Below are 22,067 nucleotides of genomic sequence, written 5' to 3' on the forward strand. Positions count from 1 at the left end.
TGACGGTTATTGTGCAGTTATTTAGTCTTGTCTTTGCACATTATGCAAGTACTGAATGACTGTGCAGTAATAACTGCACAGTCCGCTGCCAGTGAGTAGTCATCAGTGGCTAATGTCTAGTGAGAGGACATATCAAGGGGTCTGTCGTAGGTCCTATGTTGTTAAATATCTTCATTAATGATTTGTATGATGGTACTGAGCAAGCACTTTGCAAGTTTGTGGATGACACCAGGTTGGGTAGAGTTGCAGACACTCTGGAGTGTAGGGCTAGGATCCAGAATGACCTGGATAGACTGGAAAAATGGTCCTCAATCAATGAGATGAGATTCAAAAAGGACAAGCGCAAAGTCCTGCCCTTGGGATGAAATAATTGCATGCACAAATACAGACTAGAAAATGACTGACCAGACTGCAGTAGTGCAGAGAAGGACCTAGGAGTTACAATAGACCGTAATCTAAACGTGAGCTATCAGTGTGCTCTTATTGCAAAGAAAAGCCAACAGTATACTGGATTGCATTGACAGGAATGTCATCTTGCAAACCAGGGGAAGTGATTCTTCCATTCTATTCAGCACAGGTGAGGCCTCACTTGCAGTATTGTGCGCAGTTTTGGGCCCCACACTTCAAGAAGGATGCGGACAGATTGGGAAGAGTTCAGTGCAGAGCAACAAAACTTATTAGAGCCCTGGGAAGCAAGACTTACGAAGAAAGGCTGAAAGAATTAGGATTATTTTGTACTGGAGAAGAGAAGAGTGACGGAGGATTGGATAACAGCCTTCAAATACCTGAAGGGCAGTTACAGAGAGAATGGAGATGGGCTTTTCTCTGTGGCTGTACGGGACAACTCTAGGAGCAATGGCCTCAAACTGCAGCAGAGGAAATTTAGGTTGGAAATTAGGAGGAATTTTCAAACTACAATATGAGGGCGGTTAAGCACTGGAACAGGCTACCTAGCGAAGCTGTGGAATCTCCATCCCTGAACTTTTTCAAGGGCAGGTTAGACAGACAGTTGCGTGGGATGATTTAGACAGGGATTATCCTGCCTTGAGCAGATGTGCTTGTGAGGTCCCTTCCTGCCCTACTTGTCTATGATCCTGTGATCCTATGAAGATCCCTCATCCCTCTTGCAGGAGGACTTGCAGCTTGGCTTAGCTTGCGACTGCCGTGTGCACAGAGTACTCATCATCCTAAAGAATTAAAACATATCACGCTTGTTCAGCCCCATATTCTGGAAGAATCTCCAACTGCCTTTACAAAGAGAGCCCTGGCAATGCAGACAGTAGAAACGACAGGTAGCTATCATGTTGCTGCCTTATTCAAACACCGGGCTGCCAGCTGAATAAATGTTAATGCATTCTATGAATAAATAAAGCTGCTTCTCTGCTTACTAGCTTCTGTTCTGAGCTTAGATGAAAGGACACTGGGGGAAATCCATTGCATCCTCCACAACATAAAAGAAAGGCAGAAAAGGAAGTACTTTTAGAGGAGCCTATGCCACAGACTTATTGCCACCTTTTCTGTTACTTTAAGCTGATGGCCTTCTATTATTCTAAACGGTTTGCACAGCTCAGTAAATACTGCTGCACCTACTGCCACTAAATCCATCTAGCAGGGCAACAAGGGCAGATCCCAGGAGTACTGAAGGTAAGGGGATTCTTTCTGTTGACTTCACTGAGCTTTGGATCAGATTGTGAAAGAGAAATTATACAATATTCTATACTAGATGAGCGCTTCTGCCTCACTCTTCATTGTAGTATCTGAACACTCTGCAGCAGTATCCTAGGCATCACAGCTAACATCTTTAACACAGTTATACCTTGCTAGCAGTTCCTTTTTTTTTCTGATATGCTTTTTTCTGTGGAAGGGTGAAGACTAATTAAGGTTCAGGAGCTGGGAGCACAATTTCATAGCCTGTAACACTGCTCATGGCAAGAAGTGGCTGTGTCATTATCAATCATTTTACCCGCTGCAGACTAAGTGGCTGATGAAACATTTAATCAAGGAGTGACGGCCTCTTGGTAGGCAAGATCACTTGATACTGAACATAGCTTGTAACTGAAGAAAGGTTTCTGTGCTGTAACAGGACACTGAGGACCAGCACAAAGGGTGTAGCCATTCCTGCTTGCAGGGCTTGGGAGGATGATGCTGTCTATCTGGAGGTGCTCTGCTGATGCTTGCTAGCAAGGAGTATTTTTAACAGAAGCAGGCAGCATCTGCCATGTGAGAATCCATTGGCAGCATGTTCTCACAGGCAAGGGCTGCTCCAGGATCCCTGGCACGTGTGAAATCATGTGGTCACTGACTAGGTGGAAAATCCTGCAAGCCAAAACTAGATTACAGCCCACCTGGTTACAGCCTTCTCCCAAGTTCCACAGGTAGAAGCGTGGCAACAACAGACCATCTCAGATACACAGAGTGAAGTTGGCTCAGTTGTGCAGTGGCTAGAAATCTTTGAGAGACAGGGTCTGATACCTGAGGCTGGGTATTTTTGCCATGGCTGGGTGTTCTTCAAAAGGCCCAATGGACGTGTGACAATATGAAACAAAAGAGGGCGAGTTGAGTTGGCCATGCATGAGCTTGGGTCCGTCTGGGTTTGGATCTTTAGTTTTTCCCTACCAAATGGCTTGCTTCTCCCTAGCTAGAGCCAAAGCACCAAATAAAGTGAAGCTGCTGGCCCACACATGCAGAACAAAGCACTGAATGGCAGCCATCAGGCTTGTGGGCCTTCACTGCTCATTTACTGACTGTGTCATGCTCATACACTGATGCAGACCTCTGGTAGGAGCCCACGTTTCTGCCTGCATAAATCAACTTGCCTGTCTTTTACTTTTGCCATACTTTACCTCCTGTTTTTATGATGTTTCTTCGTGTTTGTCCTTGCCTTGGGGCAGGGATTGCCCACTCATTCCCATGTGGTACCCAACATGCTTATGAGCATGCATACACAAGGATGTCCATTTTAGCTCCTCCATGAAACATAATGCAGGAAGAAGAATCGGCATGCAACAAACAGCACCGGAATGAGCTAGCCAGGAAAGAGATGACCATATTTATGAGAGTCTGATAAACAGCAGCATAAATAAAAATAAAGAGGCAGGTCCCCAGCGAGTATAAGCAGGCATCAAGTCAGTGACATCAGTGCGGCTAATATCCAGTTGTACCAGCTAGGGGCTGGTGTCCAAAGCCACCATGATCTCCAAATTGACTTGAGATGGTCTCTCTCCTCTTGAGGCTGTGCAGTAAATAGCTATGTAATATTGATGACTTAGCATGCTGGCCAACAAAAGGGTGATTATTCAGCATTAGTCAGCGGTTATCTCCTGTAAGGAGTTGCAAGCTTGTTAATTATTTCAGCTGAACAACATGTGATATACCAATGGGCATATTATGACTAGCCAACCAAAATGATTCCTCTATATTTTTCCCCATCTTCCTAAATCCCCTCTGACCCTGTAACATCTGTGGTGTGTGTCTGCAGTGGAAGATCATTAAAATAACATGGATTAAAAGCACAGAGTCAACAATGAAGGTTAGCAGCAAATGAGCTTAAGGCTAGCACCCTATTTCTGTCTTTCCAGCTGCAAACAAGTCCCAGTTGCTCCCCCTTCTTCCTCACCTATACCACCAACAAGCTCCCTGTCCACAATCCACACTCCATCTACCCACACAGACATCCCGTTCAATCGAGTTACCTGGTAGTGGCCCACGTGTGTCCAATAGCAGACTTCAGGCTGCTGTTGCTATTATTCAACAGGGAGAGAGAGGTCTGTGTCCTACCACTGACTCTTCTGGTCTCTGGCTGGCTGCCTTCTTCAGTTCCCATTAATTCAGGAGGGTCTTAAAAACCATAGGTGCTTTTCTTTGTCTGCTTGGAGATGGCTCAGAGCTCATTGGACATACTGAGACCTGGTGGGTGTGGTGGGGCAACTGTCCAAGCTGTCTGCCCTCCAAAAAGCATTTCTATAGTTATTTTTCCCAGAACAGCCTGCTTGTGCTATTGCTTCATCCAGAAGTTACAATCTCATTGAGGTTCGACTTGGCAACTCCCTTAATTCTCTTTCCAGATTGGCTCTGCACTCTACCCTACCACAGGCTACAGCACCTATGCCCTGCTCTAGCTAACACCAGCTGGCAGTGTCCCCAAGGGAACACTTGCTACATCACAATCATCACATGACATCACCACAGATATTTAGGCAATAAAGGTTGGCAATGGTGAAGCTGAAGAGATGTTTTTTGTTTCTTTTTCTAATTATTTTCCTTCTAACTTTTGCAAATGCACATCCTTCATCCCTGAGCTCCTCTACCTCACCCTTCAAGGCAATTGAACAGACTTTTTTTACAAAGTTTTTTCATCTGACAAGAAACAATTACTTAAAATTTTCCATTGAAACATTATTTGATGGAAAAAATGGCTTTTAGATTGTTGTTGTTAAAAAGAGAGACCACATTTCAATAAAATGTCAGGTTTTCACTTAAAAAAACAAAAACAACTGGGACTGGGACTAGCTTCTCAGATTAAGGACAATAAGAAGTCCTTTTTTAAATACGTAGGGGGTAAAAAGAAGGTCCCGGGTAATGTGGGGCCCTTGCAGGACGCGATGGGAAACTTGGTCGTCACACCAGATGGCAAAGCTAACACGTTTAATGATTTCTTTGCCTCCATCTTCCTAAGTAGGGACCAGAACAGCCACCTCCCTGCTGGGCCCCCCTCGGGCCCCGGGGGAGGCACACATGGGCCACGGGTTAGCGAGGATTTAGTTAGGGAGCTTCTGGAGGGGTTGGACGTATTCAAGTCAGCCGGCCCTGATGATCTCCACCCTAGAGTTCTAAAGGAACTGGCCGAGGTCATTGCAAGTCCCCTGGCACGGCTTTATGAGCACTCGTGGTGCTCTGGTGAAGTACCGGAGGACTGGAAGAGGGCCAACGTGGTCCACATCTTCAAAAAAGGCAGGAAGGAGGACCCGGGAAACTATAGGCCGGTTAGTCTTACCTCGATCCTAGGCAAGTTGTTTGAGAAAATTATGCTGGCACACATCCAAGAGGGGCCAGCAGGGGACTGCATGCTTAGGAGCAACCAACACGGGTTCATCAGTGGCAGGTCCTGTTAGACCAACCTGGTGGCCTTTTACGATCAGATCACCAGATCATTAGATGCAGGGGTAGCAGTGGACATAGTCTTCCTGGACTTCCGGAAGGCCTTTGACACTGTCTCTCACCCCGTTCTCATTAAGAAACTGGGGGGCTGTGGTGTAGACACCCACACAGTCAAATGGGTCGCCATCTGGCTGGAGGGCCGCACCCAGAGGGTGGTAGTGGATGGGTCCTTCTCAGCCTGGAGGGACGTGGGCAGTGGGGTTCCGCAGCGCTCGGTCCTCGGGCCTGCACTGTTCAACGTCTTCATCAGTGATTTGGACGAGGGCGTAAAAAGCACCCTGTTCAAATTTGCTGATGACACTAAGATGTGGGGGGACGTGGGCACACTGGAAGGATGCAACAGGCTACAATCAGACCTAGACAGGTTACAAGGGTGGGCAGATGAGAATAGGATGGGTTTCAACACAGACAAGTGCAAGGTGATGCACCTCGGGACGAACAACCGGCACCATACCTACAGGTTGGGGAACTCCCCTCTTATCAGCACGGAGGCGGAAAGGGATCTTGGGGTCATCATTGACTCCAAGATGAACATGGGCCGGCAGTGTGGGGAGGCAGTTAGGAAGGCCAACCGCACCTTGTCGTGCATCCACAGATGCATCTTGAGCAGGTCCAAAGAGGTGATCCTCCCCCTCTATGCGGCACTGGTCAGGCTGCAGCTGGAGTACTGCGTCCAGTTCTGGGCGCCGCACTTCAAGAGGGATGTCGACAGCATAGAGAGGGTCCAGAGGAGGCCCACTCATATGATCGGGGAGAACAGGGCAGGCCCTATGAGGAGAGGCTACGGGACCTGAACCTGTTCAGCCTCCAACAGAGAAGGCTGAGGGGGGGTCTTGTGGCCTGTTATAAACTAGTCAGGGGGGATCAGCAAGCATTGGGGGAGTCACTGTTCCCCCGAGCACCGCCAGGAGTGACCAGGAATAACGGTCAGAAGCTGGCAGAGGGTAGGTTTAGGTTAGATATCAGGAGGCGCTACTTCACAGTCAGGGCGGCTAGGGTCTGGAATCAGCTTCCAAGAGAAGTGGTGCAGGCTCCTACCCTGGGGGTGTTTAAGAGGAGGTTAGGTGAACACCTTGCTGGGGTCGTTTGACCCCAGTATTCTTTCCTGCCATGGCAGGGGGTCGGACTAGATGATCTGCACAGGTCCCTTCCGACCCTAGAAACTATGAAACTATGAAACAAAGAATCATTGTTTGCAAGTGTCTATTCAACTTCTGAAATGTGTTTTGTATTGAAAGCCATTTCTGAAATATGTGAATGCTCCTGTTTCATTTTTTTAAATAAAAAAGCTGGAAAATGTTCCTGGGAAATTTAAGGAAAAAATATTTTGCAAGTAGTTGTTGTTTTTTATCCAGTTTTTAAGAAATGTATAAGCCTCATGTGACCGAGACTTCTAAAAGTCATTTGATTTTTTTTCTCTGCTACATCCTACTTGCTCATGGGACGGAGAGTGATGTGTAGTTGTACATACTGCCTTACATCTTTGCATGCCTTGACATGTTGGAAGCAGGCACTCAGCAATATTCAATGCATACAGCCTTTGCACAATGAGAAAGCTGTCTGTGTTTTCTTTTGGTCTCATTGAGGGGGTTGTATCTTCAACTAATAAAAAAAGGAATGCACGCTCCTGAAGTTGATCTAGTGGTAAATACTAAGCTTGACAAGGAAGAATTTGGCTAGGAGACTCCTACTTGCAGCTGCCAACATACTGTGAATAATATAGTGCATCACTGTTATGGAGCATTCGTATCTTTGGGCTGCATCCAAAACTCACTGAGGTCAACAGAAGTCTTTCCAGTGATTTCAGTAATTTCCAAGCAGTACCTTCATTTGCCAGTTCCCAGCGACAGTTTCACTGTACACATATTCCCAGCAGAAATGGTGACATAGTGTCTCACATGTGTCCCAGTTGTTAGGGCCTGCTCAAGGTATGCTGACCCTTGAGCAAAAATGAAAGCTTTAAAGACAGTGTCATGCCTACCACTGCGAAGCATTCTGGGGTGTATTTTTCCACTACCTTTCTCCTTTAAAAGGTACTTGATAAAAGGTTAGAGGATCTGCCTGAAAACAGTACCGTGTGTTTGCCTTTCATTACTTGCTTAAACAATCCCTTAATTTTGGCCCTGTAAGATCAGTTGATGATGCTACAGTAGGTAGACAACCATAGTATCATGGACATCCAAGGCCTGGCCTGCCCTTTGCTGATAAGAGTTATACTGATACACCAGACTACTGTGGACATTGCTTATATCACCAAAACTGTGCTGTTGCTGGAAAAACATACTCTAGCACCTCTGAGAAAAATAAGCTACATTGACAAAAGTGTGATTTTGGCAGTATAATCCCATGTATACTGGGGGCTTCTGCTAACCCAGCTATGCTGGTCACAAATCATACCTCCTCCCACTGGCTAAAACAGGAAAACTTTGCAGGGTATGACTAGCCTAAGAGTAACTGGGAACCTAGTCTCTATGTGCATCTGTACTATTCAGAAGTTGGATTGCTTTCCTAGCCTAGTGGTTGGATCCTGAAAGCAGATTGCATTGCATAGGTATGTTTTACAATCCAGGTCTCCAAAAAGTTTGTGTTTTAATATCGGACAAACGCATTTGTTGTGTTGTCTCCATTAGGCCCCTTTAAAGCAAGGATGGGCAAAGTCCACCCTGCAGGCTGGATCCAGCCAGCAGAGGACTCCATTCCTAGCAGCCCCTGCCCACATGGCTGGTGCTGGTTTCCATAGAGACCCCAGCAGCAGTTAGTGTGGGGCTGGAGTTTCCGTGGAGACCAGCCCCAGCAGCACTGGCACCAGCTTCTTCCTGGTGGGGAGGGATGCGGGGGCTGTGCTATGGGCAGCAGTGAGGCAGGCTCAGCTGCCATCGTCTCTGCAGGGTGGGCAGTGGCAGTAGCACCACTAGGAGGAGTGGATACAGGGGAAGGGGGAACTACAGGGAACTTTGGGGTGGCAATAGCCCATCCCAAGCCTTTCCCGAGCACCATCCCTGCTCACCGGGCATGCGGCAGGATGGTGAGCTGCTCCAGAACCTGGCTGGGATCTTCAAGCGGTGACAGCGGAGTCCAGCAAGGCAGCGCCACGATCTGCAGTCTGCATTCTCCAAGCAGGGGCGTGCAGGCTGTGAATCTCAGCTCTGCCCTGGCTCCAGACCACGCTGTCACCGCTGCAAGGAGCTGGAGCAGAGCCACGATCTGGTGCCTGTATGCCCCTGCCTAGAGCATGCAGACTGCAGATCACAGCTGTGCCCTGGCTCTGGACCACGCTGTCACCACCGCAAGATCCCAGCCTGGCCCCAGAGCAGCTGTGCACCCTGCCATGCACCTTGCCATCACTGCTGGGGCCAGTTTCCACAGAAACCCAGGCCACACGCTATCACAATGTGGCTGCTGCTGGGGTCTCCACAAAACTGGCCCCAGCCTTGCAGGCAGGGGCTGCTGGGAAATGGAGTCCGGCCACTGGCTGGATCTGCCATTTTGCCCACACCTGCAAAGGATGGCACCCGGACCTGTTGTTTTGGCACCAATGTTAAATACTGTGCTAAACAATTGTGTTCCTATATAGCCTGCGTGTTGGTAAAGGAATCAACCCTGCAAGTTCTAAAAGATGTCTTCTAAAAAGTCCTCGAAGCTGCTCTAATTTATGCACATGGTTAAGCTGAATACAGAGGAGTGCAGAAAAGCCCTCAGCCCTCACATTGTCAACTCAGGTGATTTTAATCATGATTCCCATAACACGATTTTAATCATGAGTCTCATAAGATTTTGCCTAATGCCCCAGCTCCTAGAATCATATGATTATTCAAGAATCTCAGCTCTCTTTTCTAAGCCATCCTGGATATGAAGAATAATGTTGGAAAGCAAACTAAGCTTGTGATAAACTGAGGCTGATCTCAGGACATTTGAATTCCCAGGGATGACAGCACTGCTGCCCACTCTGTTCCTGCATTGTGCATAGCTTAGAAGGAATGGAGAAGCAGGCTGTTGTTCTATTAAAATTACAGCATAAAGTCTGGCATGTCCACAGCAGGCCTGGTGCCCCACAGTCACGTCATCTGTTGTACGTAGGCAAAATGAAGGCAAAGGGACTGGACAGTTTTTCCAGAAAAGAATGGCAGGACCATTTCTGCTTTTATTTATTCCAATTGGACACTAGCAGGACTCTACTCAATTTCACTGGATTCATTTCCAGCTGTCCCCCGCAGAACTTCAATTCTGTGCCTGTCTTTGAACAGCCTTGGGGACAAGCCTAGAGTTCAGCACCTCTACAATAACCCTAGCTCCTGGGGTATTTCTAAACCTTTTTAAGGGTAGGCATAGATAGTTTTGTGGCTCCTACAGCTTTTAATTATAGCCTGTGCTGGCATCAGATGCTCAGCAAGGGCCTCTCAGGGGCCTTGTCACGGATCACCTGGAAGGTCTCTGAAATCTGGGTGCAAGGTTGTCCGTCAGCCTGTCTTCAACACTTAGCTAGCAGAGATTTGCTCCATGTCTGTAGCTGAAGCCTTCAGAGGTGGCTACATGTCACTGGCACTCTGTTATTTGGCTTGCAAAATGCTTTAGAATGAACAGCTCCATTGTTGCTGGCTATGCTGCATTATGAATATCATTATGAATATCACCGACACAAATATTTAGCTTTCTATGCTTTGCAGGCCTTCTATTATTCACCATCCCCTATGCCTCTGGTACAGCACAGTAAAAAGCAAAACATGGAGAGAAAAAGGGCAGGAAAAGTTATTTGGGATGGAACAGTCTGACTGACCATGCAGAAAGGTGAGGCGCTGGACAGTTTGGTGCACATGCAGCCTTAGTGAGGCTGCACGCATTTATAATGCCATGGCCCCTATTTACATCAAGGCTGAGTTTGGCACATTGTGTACCTTCTGATCACAGCTACATGTCTGTTTCTAGTGGTGGCACAAATGCAAATGGGATGGAAAGAGATGATATCTTGAAACTGATGTTTGTGGCTCCTGTCTGCAATTGGCAGCTCGCTGCCTCCTGAAATCCCTTACCCTCAGAGCCCTGCAAAATAATGTCCCTGCACTTGGGAGAAGTAGGGGAGGAAAGGCAATGTCACAATTCTCTAGGAACACAAAGTAGCACCCTGAATCACTGAACTCCTCGAGCAGATTCTCCACCCAACCGACTGCCCACCAAAATTTCAGAAACGGCATAGCAAATTAAAATAACCATCTTCACTTTTGCTAACGATCCCTTATTGTAACTGATCATCCATCATTAACAATCATTAGGAATCAATACCCAGGGCAATCCTGATCATCATTAATTATTTGTGCTGCAGTAATACACAAGAGGCCCCAGCCAGTGTCCAGAGGCTTTTGTGCTAGATATGGTAAGAACACCGTAAAAGGAAGCAGCCACCTCAAAAGGTTAACTAGGCTGAAGGTGGAAGAAAAGAAATTTGACTATCTCCATTTTATAAGGAGAAGGGGAACGGAGGCCTAGGGAGATTAAGTGAGTTAAGTGAGATCAAGTGAGCCGAAGGTCATACAGAAAAGTATGTGGCAGAGCTGGGTATTAAACAAAAGCCTAAATCTGCTCACAGGTGCCTTGCCTAAAAACCTTTCCCTTTTCCTCATGCTTGAGTACAGCTGCTTCATGCTTTTCCTGGTCCCATCAACAGAAGTCACATGCTGTGAGAAGAGGGGCCAACTTCCTCTCTCAGTTAACTACTGGGGTACATCCCAATGGGTTCCACCAACTTCACTGTTAATGCAAATTGACAGTGGTATGCCAGAGAACAGAATACATCTCAGCAGCTGCCAGCGGATGTCTAATACGCACACCGAACTCTCAGGCCAGAGTGAATGTAGCCACGTTCTAACTCCTTAGGGGAAAAGGTTGTACGACGGAAATGGTAACAAAGCCTAGCACTAAGGGAAGATATGTTTTTTACCTCTTAGGCAAAATCAAAATCTAACCCCTCTCCAGGGTCATGAACAAAACATACTTATTCTGTATGTTTTTACTTCTTCAGCTCATCTACATTACATTAAATCTGACGTCCTCCTTTCCCAGGCATAATTTTACCTTCCTGTAGCTTGGATGTTTAGCAAGGCTTCTACTTTTGATTTTGAAGGTGAAGAGTTTACCTTGCTGCCTCTGATAGGGTCTGAGGTTCTTCAAGTTCCTCATGCGGCTGCTGGTCCCAAAAGAAAATGACATGGTAATGATGTTCTCTCCTTCAGCTATTTGCTGAAGATAGTCTTCGTCCTAGAACACATTTGCTCTTTCCCTCATCCCTTGGGCTACAGAATAACTTTACAGTTGGTTGAGTCCAAAAAGAATGGTAGAGCTAACCAAAGGTGTTGTCTCATGAAGGGATTTAGGAGCCATATCCTCAGCTGATGTAAACTGGTTTAAAATGGCTTAAAATGGAACAAAGACAAAGCCTTGGCTGGGGTGAGCTAGTTGGGGATGGTCCTGGTTTGAGCAGGGGGTTGGACTAAATGACCTCCTGAGGTCCCTTCCAGCCCTCATTTTCTATGATTCTATGAAACACAGATTTATACAAGTCTGGACCTCTGTATGTAATGCTCCTGCATTCCCAATGGGGCAAGACACTCTTAAGATTATATTTCTGTCTTGCTGGGCCAACAGATATCCACAATTCATCCAAACTCTTAACCACATAAAGCTTGCTTTGTTTGTTTTACAGATTGGCAATTGTAGGAGGTTCAGGGCCTGATGCGCCACTCCAGTTTTATGCCAGAATAACTCTACTGAACATGCAGTGTTATACTGGCATGTCCATCAAGCCCTGGTTGGTTTAGGCTGATTTGGTCTCAAACCCTGGCTAAACTATGGGGTGTTGATTCCATTACACTCCAGGTCAAAACTTCAAGACAAACACACCGCGACACAACTAGGCACACAGGCTTGGGACAGACATTACACATAAACCAGTTTAAGTAATCAGAAACTGGTTTAAACTTGTAACAAATGTTCAGTGTATAAACCAGTTTGAAAATGGCTGAAACCAGTTTGTGATAAACCTAGTTGAATGTAGTATAGCCCAGGTACACCCTCACCTCTTATCAGATAGTGCCCAGTGCTAGTTGAAGACTGCAGGTCAGAACCTCAGAAACCATTCCAGTTCATTGCTTCACATCAGTAAAGAAATATCTGATACAGAGTGGTGTTTAAAGAGTGAATTTTCCAGATGATTGTTCATGCCCTGTCTCTTCCTCTACTGGGGTGGTGGGAAGAACAGGCTTCCTCAGCTTGCCCCAAAAGAATGACATGGCCAAGTTTTGCTTACAGCACTGGAAACTATGCTCAGGCTACTCAAGGTGCCTTTCTGGGCAATATTCGTTACCGAAATATAAGTTATTAGGCTCAGTGCAGGAGGACCTGGATGAAATATTTTGGCCTGTGTTACACAGGAGGTCAGACCCATTGATCACATGAGTCCTTTCTTGCCTTAAAATCTTTTAAAAGAATCCCACTCTACAAGTTTATTCATGGGCTAAACGCTAAAGCAAGTATACAAAGCTTCATTGTTTTCCTGATTCTCTGGCTTTATGCATGTTGCCATGAAGGCAAGAAATATAGAGCAGTGGCCACTGCAGGTTTCTTCTGAGCATACAGTCCATGGCAGTTTCACAGCTTTTATCAACCCATCTTGTTCCCATGAGGGGTTTGCCCGTGTCGGAGCCCTGAGATGATCTTTCTCACCCCACCTCACCCAACCTGACTTTACACTCCCTGAGTGCATCTTAGTTACAGTCTTTCAGGTCAAAGAACAAGCAAGAACACCTCTGAACAAAGATGCACTGACCCACTCCAGTCAGCACAAGAATTACTGACCCACTCCAGTCAGCACAAGAATTAATGAAAATAAGTCCTTCATTATTTATTTATAACCTCAAGGTTTCGCTGATTTTGCAGGGCTTCTACAACTGCCTTTTTAGGGAACGAGAGATCGTGCGAGTAAACAGAATGTCCCACGTGACTATTTAACAGCACACCAAGTGGCACAGAAAAGAGAGGGGACACAGGCACCACAGTGGCAGGTAGGGCAGGGAACTGAAAGCAAGAGCAGCCAGTTGAGGAGACAGGGGATTAGGGGCACTCTGGGAGGCTGCAAAGCTAGTTTGTGGCATGCCTGCCAGAAAGGTTGGCTCTCACTGGCTTAAAGTAAAACCATTGGGGCTGTCTGCTTGGCTCGCATTGCTAAACACTGCATAGCACCAAAAGGAACAATTCTCAGAGTACCACCCATGGGTTGAGACTGCTTACTCTTTCCTGGGACTGTGCACATCTGTGTGCATTACTAGGATTCCTGGGGGCACATCCCATGGTTCTTTGCACCACATGAGCCTCACTATACTTCTTGCTCAGTGAACTGTGGGAAAACTTGTCTGTTCTTGTGAGGACAAATGAGCAATTGAGGGAAGGCAGCACAGGGGGACAACTGGCTGACAACTGAGTACTTGAGCCTACTGTCCTCACTGCAAATAGGTTGGATTATTAGTCCAAGTGACAGCAGTACTGAGCTCATACCCACAGCTCTAGGCAAAAAACGCTGGGTGGGGTTGACAGCACCACCTCTTGGGCTAGAGGGCAAAAGGAAGGCTTGGGACAACACCTGAGTAAGAGCACAGGCCAACTTTGTGCTGAAGACATACCCTTTGATTTTGACCTATGCTCCTCTTACGATTAAGATCAAATGTCATGGGGACATATAAATACCCCAGCCTGTAGGCCTGGGACTTGCATGTAGGATGCCGACCTGATAGAAAATATTGGATGTGGATGTTGACTTCAGGTATTTTGGATTTGGAATTTCATTGGCTACTGGATTTGGAGTGATACATAAATAAACAAACAAATACCCTTAGATTCTGATCTAGACTTCAATAGTGAATTCCCATGCAACCTTGGAAACATCACTTATACTTCAAAACGGGGATACTGTAACCTCCATTTCCCAGAGGTGTTGCAAGGATCAGAAGATGATGGTAAAGAACCTTGAGGCTGGCCCATGGAAGATCCTATAGATGTGCAGAATATTCTACTAGGACAGGTGTCAGATAAGCTGGGAGGAAACAGCTACATCAGCTAATGCTACTGGTATAAAACCCTTAACATAACACCACTAAGGGTATGAACACAGGCATATTTGGAGCCGTTTCAAAGGAGAACATTTCAAAAGAGCAGCAGCTGTTATGTTCAAATTGTTAACCTCTGGACAAGATGGGCTTAGTACAAATGTAGTGAAACTGCTCCAAGTTTAATACTACTTCTTCAAGTGTTAAAGCTGTGGAGTGGTTTTATTGCATTTGTATTGATCCTGGCTTGTCCATACCTACCAATCTGAACAGAATAGCTGCTGCCATTTTGAAACAGTTCCAAATGAACATGTGTCCATACTCTAAGCAATATGAGAAGAAAATTGTGAAGATTTGCTTCAGAGATACCAATGAGCAATTCTAAGTCCTTGTCTACATGAAACAGTTGTACTATTTTAATTTACCCCAGTACATATTACACAATTGCAAACCTCAATATGGACTTCTTAAATTTCATTGATGAGTAACTTATTTTGATTTAGTATCAGTTGATTGGGAACAGATTTTACATAAACTAAAAGAAACCATCCGGAACCCAACTAAGCATCCAACTCAGAGGTCTGCATAAGTTCAACAATATTAAGGTTTGGGTTTGCTTTTTTTAAATGTTTCAATTGGTACAACTTTCTCATGTAGACAAGGCCTATGGTAGTTAGACTTGTACAGCGCTTTCTGAGTCCCCAACATTTTTTTCTGTGTTTGAGAAGAAGTTAAGCACAGAAGATTGGCCACATAGTTGCTCAGCGACAGTCCAGTAACTAACATGTTGTCATCACCACAAAGCACGTCTGTTTTCAAGCAGATTGGTTATACTTTGGTGATGTTGGCAGGGATTGGATTTGGCCAACGCTGTAATGGAAATTGGAGCTAGCAGGGAGGCAGAAGGGGGTCAAATAAGAGGAATAAATAGAGACTAGAGACCTGAGTGATAGGAAAAAGCAGGTACATACACAAGAACTCTTCCCCATCTCCCTCCCCCACAGCTTTTGGCAAAGAACAGAAAGTGTTGTTTTAAGAAATGCAGTTGAATGACATCTCAGGATACTCTCTGACACTAACAAAGCCACATTGTTCTAGTTCTATGGCACTTAAAAATAACACAAACATGCCCCCAGGAGAATCAAGAGGCACCTGGGAAGCTTTGTTTTTTCTAGTACTTTATTCTGACTAGTACATGGTTTTGTGAGTGGCACAGCACCGATTAGTCAGCAAAAGAGGCCTCAGGCAAGGGGGTTCAGAAAAGAAACTCATAAACATGAGCAGGCTGCATAAAAAAGCAAAGCCTCTGCAGTGAGAGGCAAGTCCAATCCACAATCCAGTCCTGAGTTAGACTCAGACAGAGACGTGGAGCAAATCTTAGGGCAGAACACCGCATTGGGGAATCCAAAACCTACTGAAGTCAACGAGTGGTCTACCATGGACTTCACCTGGGCTTTGAATGATTCCCTCTGAAAGCAGTCACCGGACAGCACAGAGGTGGTTATCTGTGTTAGCCTGAAGTCAGGCAGAAGGCAGGACAGGTGGCACGTTAGAGACTAACTGGTTCAGAAAGGCAAATGCCTACTTTATCAGATGTTATGAATAGACAGAAAGTCATCATAGCATCTGACAAAGTAGGTGGTTGCCTATGAAAGCTCATGCCTCTCTGAACCAGTTTCTCTAAGGTGCTGTCCTGTCCTGCCTTCTGCCTGGCTAGTATATGGAAAGGAAAGGGAACCACAGAGCTTTCCCAGAAAGCTCTGCCTGTGCATGTATGCATGTTGTCCTCCTTGCACCACAACACTCCTTGGTATAAACCTGCCCCATCTGGGCTTGTACCAATGCACTTCAATTGTATTACCTAGAACCCTGTTCTTTCACTAATACAATCTTATACAGTTCACTCAGTTACCAACGGGAGGTGAGGAATTTTGCCTGAGATCTACCTGTTCTAATATTAGCAAGCCTAATTTCCAGTGTTGACAATTTGGCTTATTTCACCTGCCATAAATTCACTTGAAAAGGAAGGGACAGGAAGTCTTATGAGCCAAATTTATCTTCATCCCACACAGACTGGATGTTCTCATTTTTATCAGTGTAAACTATTTACATCAGAAATGCCTAAGCCTGCAATTGAGGTTATGGAAAAAGTCTTATTTACATTAGACAGAAATCCCACAGCACAGGAAGCTTCCTGCCCCAATCATTTTGCTGTGTTCCTCATCGTACCACTGCAGATCAAGCCCCATATTCAAGGTGGAGCAGGCAGTCAGTGAAATGAGGAATGAATAAGAAACTTCCAGTTTCTACCAATGTGAAACTTTTTATCTGGGAATGTGAAATGAAGTCCTAGCAACTAATTTCCCTAGGCTCGCAAGAGAAGTCAGTGACACACTTAAAAACCATATTCATCCACATTTCTGATTCAAAGTGATAACCATAAAACCACCTTCCTGAACTGACCTCTGGTATTATGCTAACTTTATAAAACACACCAAGGCTGAAAGTTTATGCTTCTGTCAGTGTGTCCATAATAAATAATAAGCCTCTTCTGTTTGTGTACAACAACTAGTCCTAAACTCCTGGAAGCTGCTGTTGCTTTTTTAAGTAGCTTCAGAGACAAAGCTCCATTTGTGCATTTGTTGTGAAGACAAGGACAAAATATTCAGCTACCAAACTAGGTTTCTGGGCTGCCTCTCAGGTTTAAAAATAAGAGTCCTTAGAAATCAGCTTCCATCACCCCACATGAGGACCACAGTGAAAGAAATGGTATCCCATTCTATTTCCATTACCTCTATGTTCCTGCCCTGGTAAGACTGTGACACTCTTGTACCTTCAGCTAGTTTTAGTCTGTAGCATCTTTCAGTGACGACAGCCAGACACCACTTCATGGGTTGTGGTTCAGTGAAAACAACCCCAGCCAGCTGTTATGGTTTAATGCCAGTTTAGCTTTTCTGAGATACCTTGAGAGGAGCCAGATTTGACTACCAACTTGTCCTGGCAAAGAGTCAAGGGAGCATCCTTTCACATAATGACAAGGATGGTACCTTCTGTCTCTCACCTGATTCCGGGAACAGAGAGCACTGTCTGCAGAGGTTGCCTGGTTAGCTCCCAGCAGAAAATGTGGGAGACCTCAGGGTTGCTCTAAAGAGACACCTGCTGACCATTTTCAAAGAACAGCATCTAAGCCCTACAGCAAGTGCAGGAGAGAAATAAATGCACAATACTGCAATAGGTGCATAGGAAAAATATTTTGTAATAGAGCAAGGAGACCAGAAAAGCTGAACCAAGATCAGGCTGCCAGCTCAGGTCTGGCCCAAACCCTAATACTGTATATGTGTCTCCATGCCCCAGATTTTGGCTTAGTATCCTGAGAGTAGCACCTAGAAGCCCCAGCTGAAATCACAGTTCTTGTCGTGCTACACACCGACCCTACATACAAGGTGCATCTACAGGGTACATCGAAGCACACACAGTGATCCCCAAGCTGGATCTGTGGACAAAAACCCCTCCAAAATAGAAGTAGCACAGGGCTACAATTGGATGCAGCACAGAGCCGTACCTTGGCTATCTCTGTACAGTGCTGCCTTAAGTCATTTATACATAACCTTGCTAAAACAGAGTGCCATGGAGACCTTGCAGACTAAAAGGCCCTATCTACTTGAGACATCTGCACTGATTTAACTTAATTTTCTTAGAACCCCATGTAGATACATATTTTGGTTTGAGAGTAGTCAGCCAACAAGTAATTGATTTAAACATAAATGAACCTACAGTGAAACAGAGAATCTACACGGCCTTTTGCGTTCATGTAACTCAATTGGTTTGAAATTAAAATCTAGGTACAAAACAGCTGAGGACAGAGCTGCTATTGTGCACAATGCTGGCAGCACATGAGCAGGGGGGAGAGAACATAGGATATATACGGGAAACATTATGGCACTAAAGTAACAACTGCATTAGAAATTTCTACAGTGGATTCCTGTGCCCCCTGGGACAGGCAAAGGAGTACCAACTGGTCCCTGGAAAACTTGAGACCAGTCTCCCAACCTCCTTTATCACATGTTCACACTTTTCCCCATCCCTTTAGGGTTCTGCCTAGCCCTGGTCCTGCCTGACCCTCAGGTCTCAATTCTTCCTCCTCATTCCACACCTTAGGTCTTACTTCATCCACTTGCTGTTTCCTCCTTCCCCTCACAACACTGGGCTTCTGCCTCCAGCCATGACTTCTTTCTCCACCCATGCTTGGACCAGCCTCCCCATTTCTGGGCCCAAAGCACCTTCCCTCCTCCACGCACGATGCTAACCTTCCTCCTCTAATCTCTGGGCGTTCCTTGTCACTCCCACGCCTGCCTCGTGATAAAACATGCATGCATGGGTCTGTTAATACGTGCACAGACAACACAATTCCTCCACTATAGTTCTGCCTATGTCCTTAGACCAACACGGCTACAACCTACACCCCTCCACTATAGCTCAGCTTTTAAAAAACTTGATGCTTCCCACAGATCATACCCCCTCTCTTCCAAGTCTTATCATTAGGGACATACCTAATGCGTGGTGAGAGAAAGCAATTTTTGCAGCTTGGTCGTTTTGCGGTGGCCCTGCCCCTCAGCACTGATTGACGGACAGACCCTGCCACTCAGTGCTGATTGGCAGAGAGGCCCTGGGGAAGGACAGATGAGGGGGTGGCTGCCATCTTGACTGCTGGCTGCCCTTTGCACCACCCCACCAGCTGGCACCTTCCCCTTCCAGGTGGGTCACAAAGTGGGCTAGCTGAAGTGGCAGCAAGGACTGCTGGCTCCCACTGGGGAGCCAGCATTTTATTTTTATTAAGGTTTTTTTTTGTGGTTGATTTCATTGCCATTTTTCATGGCAATTGCAGAGATCACTGTTTTTCGTGGTTTCTGTGAAAATTGTGAAATGCAATTTGAGTGGGTCCCTACCTATCAGCCAGCCCTCTACCTCATCCCTCTCTTAACTTCCTAATTTATGGACAGTTATGTTTGCATTGCAGCCAATGGGAGGTTCCACCATTGGCTTGCACAAAAGCAGGATGAAACGTGGAGAATACCAACTCCTAAGGGTAGGGAGCCTGTCTTCTTTTATACTTGTAAATAAATAGCCGCAGCAGGGTGATACTGGCACAGGTGAACCCTAGTACAGTTTTAACAGTCACTGGCTGCTTTACCTATTTAAAGCAGTCGGGAGAAACTAAATCATTCATTCTTGCTACAGCCCTGGAAAGTACATAAATAAGTAGCATTATCCCCAGTGTACACAAAGGAAAAATGAAGAAAGAGTTGGTAAAGTGATTTGCCCATGGTCATAGCAGGTACTAACAAAGTCTGAATTCGACCTCAAGCTCTCTCCACTCCTAGAGCTACATTCATTTATTCAGGTTATACTGTTGGTGATTGTGTAAAAGGAAAAATGCTGGCTAGGAATGGAAGTATAAGATTGTACACACTCATAGCCTACCAGATTAGACATAAAGGATGCAAGAAAATCCAAACTTTAGCTCAGTAAGAGAAAAAGAAAACATGTCTGTATGCATTGTGAGATTACAATGGCGTGATGCCTTATCAAGAAACAAAATTTCACAATATAAATATTTTAAAACCCACCGGTAGTAACTATATTTAAAACAAAAATATAAGACCAAACCTCTTTTTTTTTTTGGCCAAGTTCACTCCAGTAGGATTCAAAATGGACTTATATTCAATTTTTGGTTTTTTATCAAAAATGATATTTTTTTATTCATTGAAAATTTGAAGTTTTCCAGTAAACAAAAAAGTGTTACTAACATTTTTATAACTATTTTAAAAAGAAATTTCACTAAAATGTCATGAAAAAATTGTGGAAAAAAAGGAAAAATGTCAGTCTTTCATGTGGATAGTAGGCCATTTTTCAGCCCAAAATCAAAACAAATTTTTAATTTGAAAAAGTCCCACTAGCCCTATTGTTCAGATGAGTTATTATAGACACATTCACCTCCCAGATGTCAACAGCTTCAAACAAAACTGTAAACATGGAAGACATATTGAGATAACAGGAGAAAAGATCAGAAGAGCTGATATCCAGGAGAAATCAGTGACATATCCATGGGACTTCAATGTCAAAAGTGCTGCCTTTCTTGAAGTAAACTACAAGATCTTTCCACTTCTTTATTACACACAGGAACTATATACATTTCGTCTCATTTTATAGGATTGCCTTAGCTACGGCTATAGCTACAAGGAAGCGATGTTGTCCAGTTTGGGTTTATGCCAGCCTAAAACAGGTGAAAACAGCTGGAGAATTAGTGTTCTAAGCAGAGATGTGAGGGAGTCCTCACCTTACCATTTGTGAAAACTTTTCTCTTAAATTCATTAAACTAGGGCAGTCACAGGTGACTCCCACACTGGAATTCTAGTCCTTTTCTACCCATCTAAGGGTCTTCTACAGGAAACCTCTGGAAAGGCACACATTAAAAAACAGCTAAGATTGGTCAGATGGACATTTATATTATAGTTCTATAGCATTATGTTTAATAGATTTATGGAAACCCAAAGAATTCTTTAGAATGGCTCTTTCCTATAAGCTTGCAATGAAAATAGAGGAACAGAGATTTAAGATGGATTGCTTATTACAAAAGCTTGCCGCAAATTTTAGATGCTGCATTTTTTGTTGGCTGGCTCTAATCCCCCAAGTTTGAGCCATATTTATTATATAAGGCATTACTCTCACAAGAAAGATTTTAGCCTACCAGGAAATGCAAGTGGAATTAACCAAGTAGGGGAGTCTCCACTTGGCAATGCAATTATTTTGTCCTATAGGACAAAGTCTGAGCAGGAAATACTAACCACTCCTTGCTTTGCTGAAATGTGCTAGTGGGTCAGGACTGCGAAGGTCCAGCGTCACTGAGAGGTGGTTGGCATCAAATGGTTTTGCAATCAGGTCTATAGTGAAAAATAGTCTCCCTCACTAGGGACACTCAGCTTTACTCAAGATTCTTCTGTCTGTATGGTCAGTGAACTAACCTGCTCCAAGCACCTTTTTTATTAGATGACTGAGAACTTCAAAGGGGCATATCTGAACTGGTACAGTCCTTCTCTCAAAGATGCAACCAAAGAATGAGCCGTGCCCACCTGCTCCCGCTGCACACCCCCATACCCAGATCGGAGGTAGTGAGAATGCTTCATGGATGCTGCTCTGCTGCTGCTCTCAAGCTGGCCAGACAGACCTTGAGAGTAGTGGCTGGCAGTGTCCCTGAGCATTTACATACCTCTGGGTGTGGAGTAGGAGTAGATAGATGGAGCTTATATTTTGGCAGTAGCCTCAGGAACAGTGCAGTGCCAGCATAGATATGCCCAGTGTTTCATGCTCCCTGTTCATTTAACCAAAGCTCCAGCAGGTGGTTTTGTTTACTTGGCAAGCAGGTGCCAAACCCCAGAAATCAAGTTACTGGCAGCATTCAAATCAAGATGGGTTGGTTGCCAGTCCTTGCGACCGCGGTTATTAATACATTCTAAGCATGCCTCATTTCTAATTACTTGAATGACCTAGTAAGTCCAGAGGGCATGAGAAGGATAGTAAAGCCCAGTCCTGGGAGCTACAGCCCCTGAGTTTTATTCTATTAACAACTGAACCTTAAAACAAGGCTTGTTTTTTTTGTTTTCCCTTTTTTTTTGCAGAGCAAAGGAAAAAATACTCTAACTCCAATGTCATCATGCATGAGACTTCACAGTACCATGTACAGGTAAGCTGGCAATGAGCCTTTTATGGGATGGGGCAATACACTTGCGTCAATAATAGGAGCTGATAATGACATACCATTTG

General features: G+C 45.0%; 1 protein-coding gene across 1 annotated transcript in view; it reads left to right on the forward strand.

Moving 5' to 3' along the window:
• The window catches only part of EPS8L2 (EPS8 signaling adaptor L2), a 118,611-nt gene that overhangs the window by 38,220 nt on the left and 58,324 nt on the right, over positions 1 to 22,067 (forward strand). The window contains exon 4 of the mRNA XM_090032401.1: positions 21,923 to 21,987. Within this exon, the coding sequence (XP_089888527.1) occupies positions 21,923 to 21,987 (65 nt within the window). The remainder of the gene's footprint in view (positions 1 to 21,922; positions 21,988 to 22,067) is intronic.

The sequence above is a fragment of the Crocodylus siamensis genome, chromosome 2, assembly GCF_052110815.1.
Source record: "Crocodylus siamensis isolate JL-2025a chromosome 2, ASM5211081v1, whole genome shotgun sequence".
In the NCBI taxonomy this organism is placed as follows: domain Eukaryota; kingdom Metazoa; phylum Chordata; order Crocodylia; family Crocodylidae; genus Crocodylus; species Crocodylus siamensis.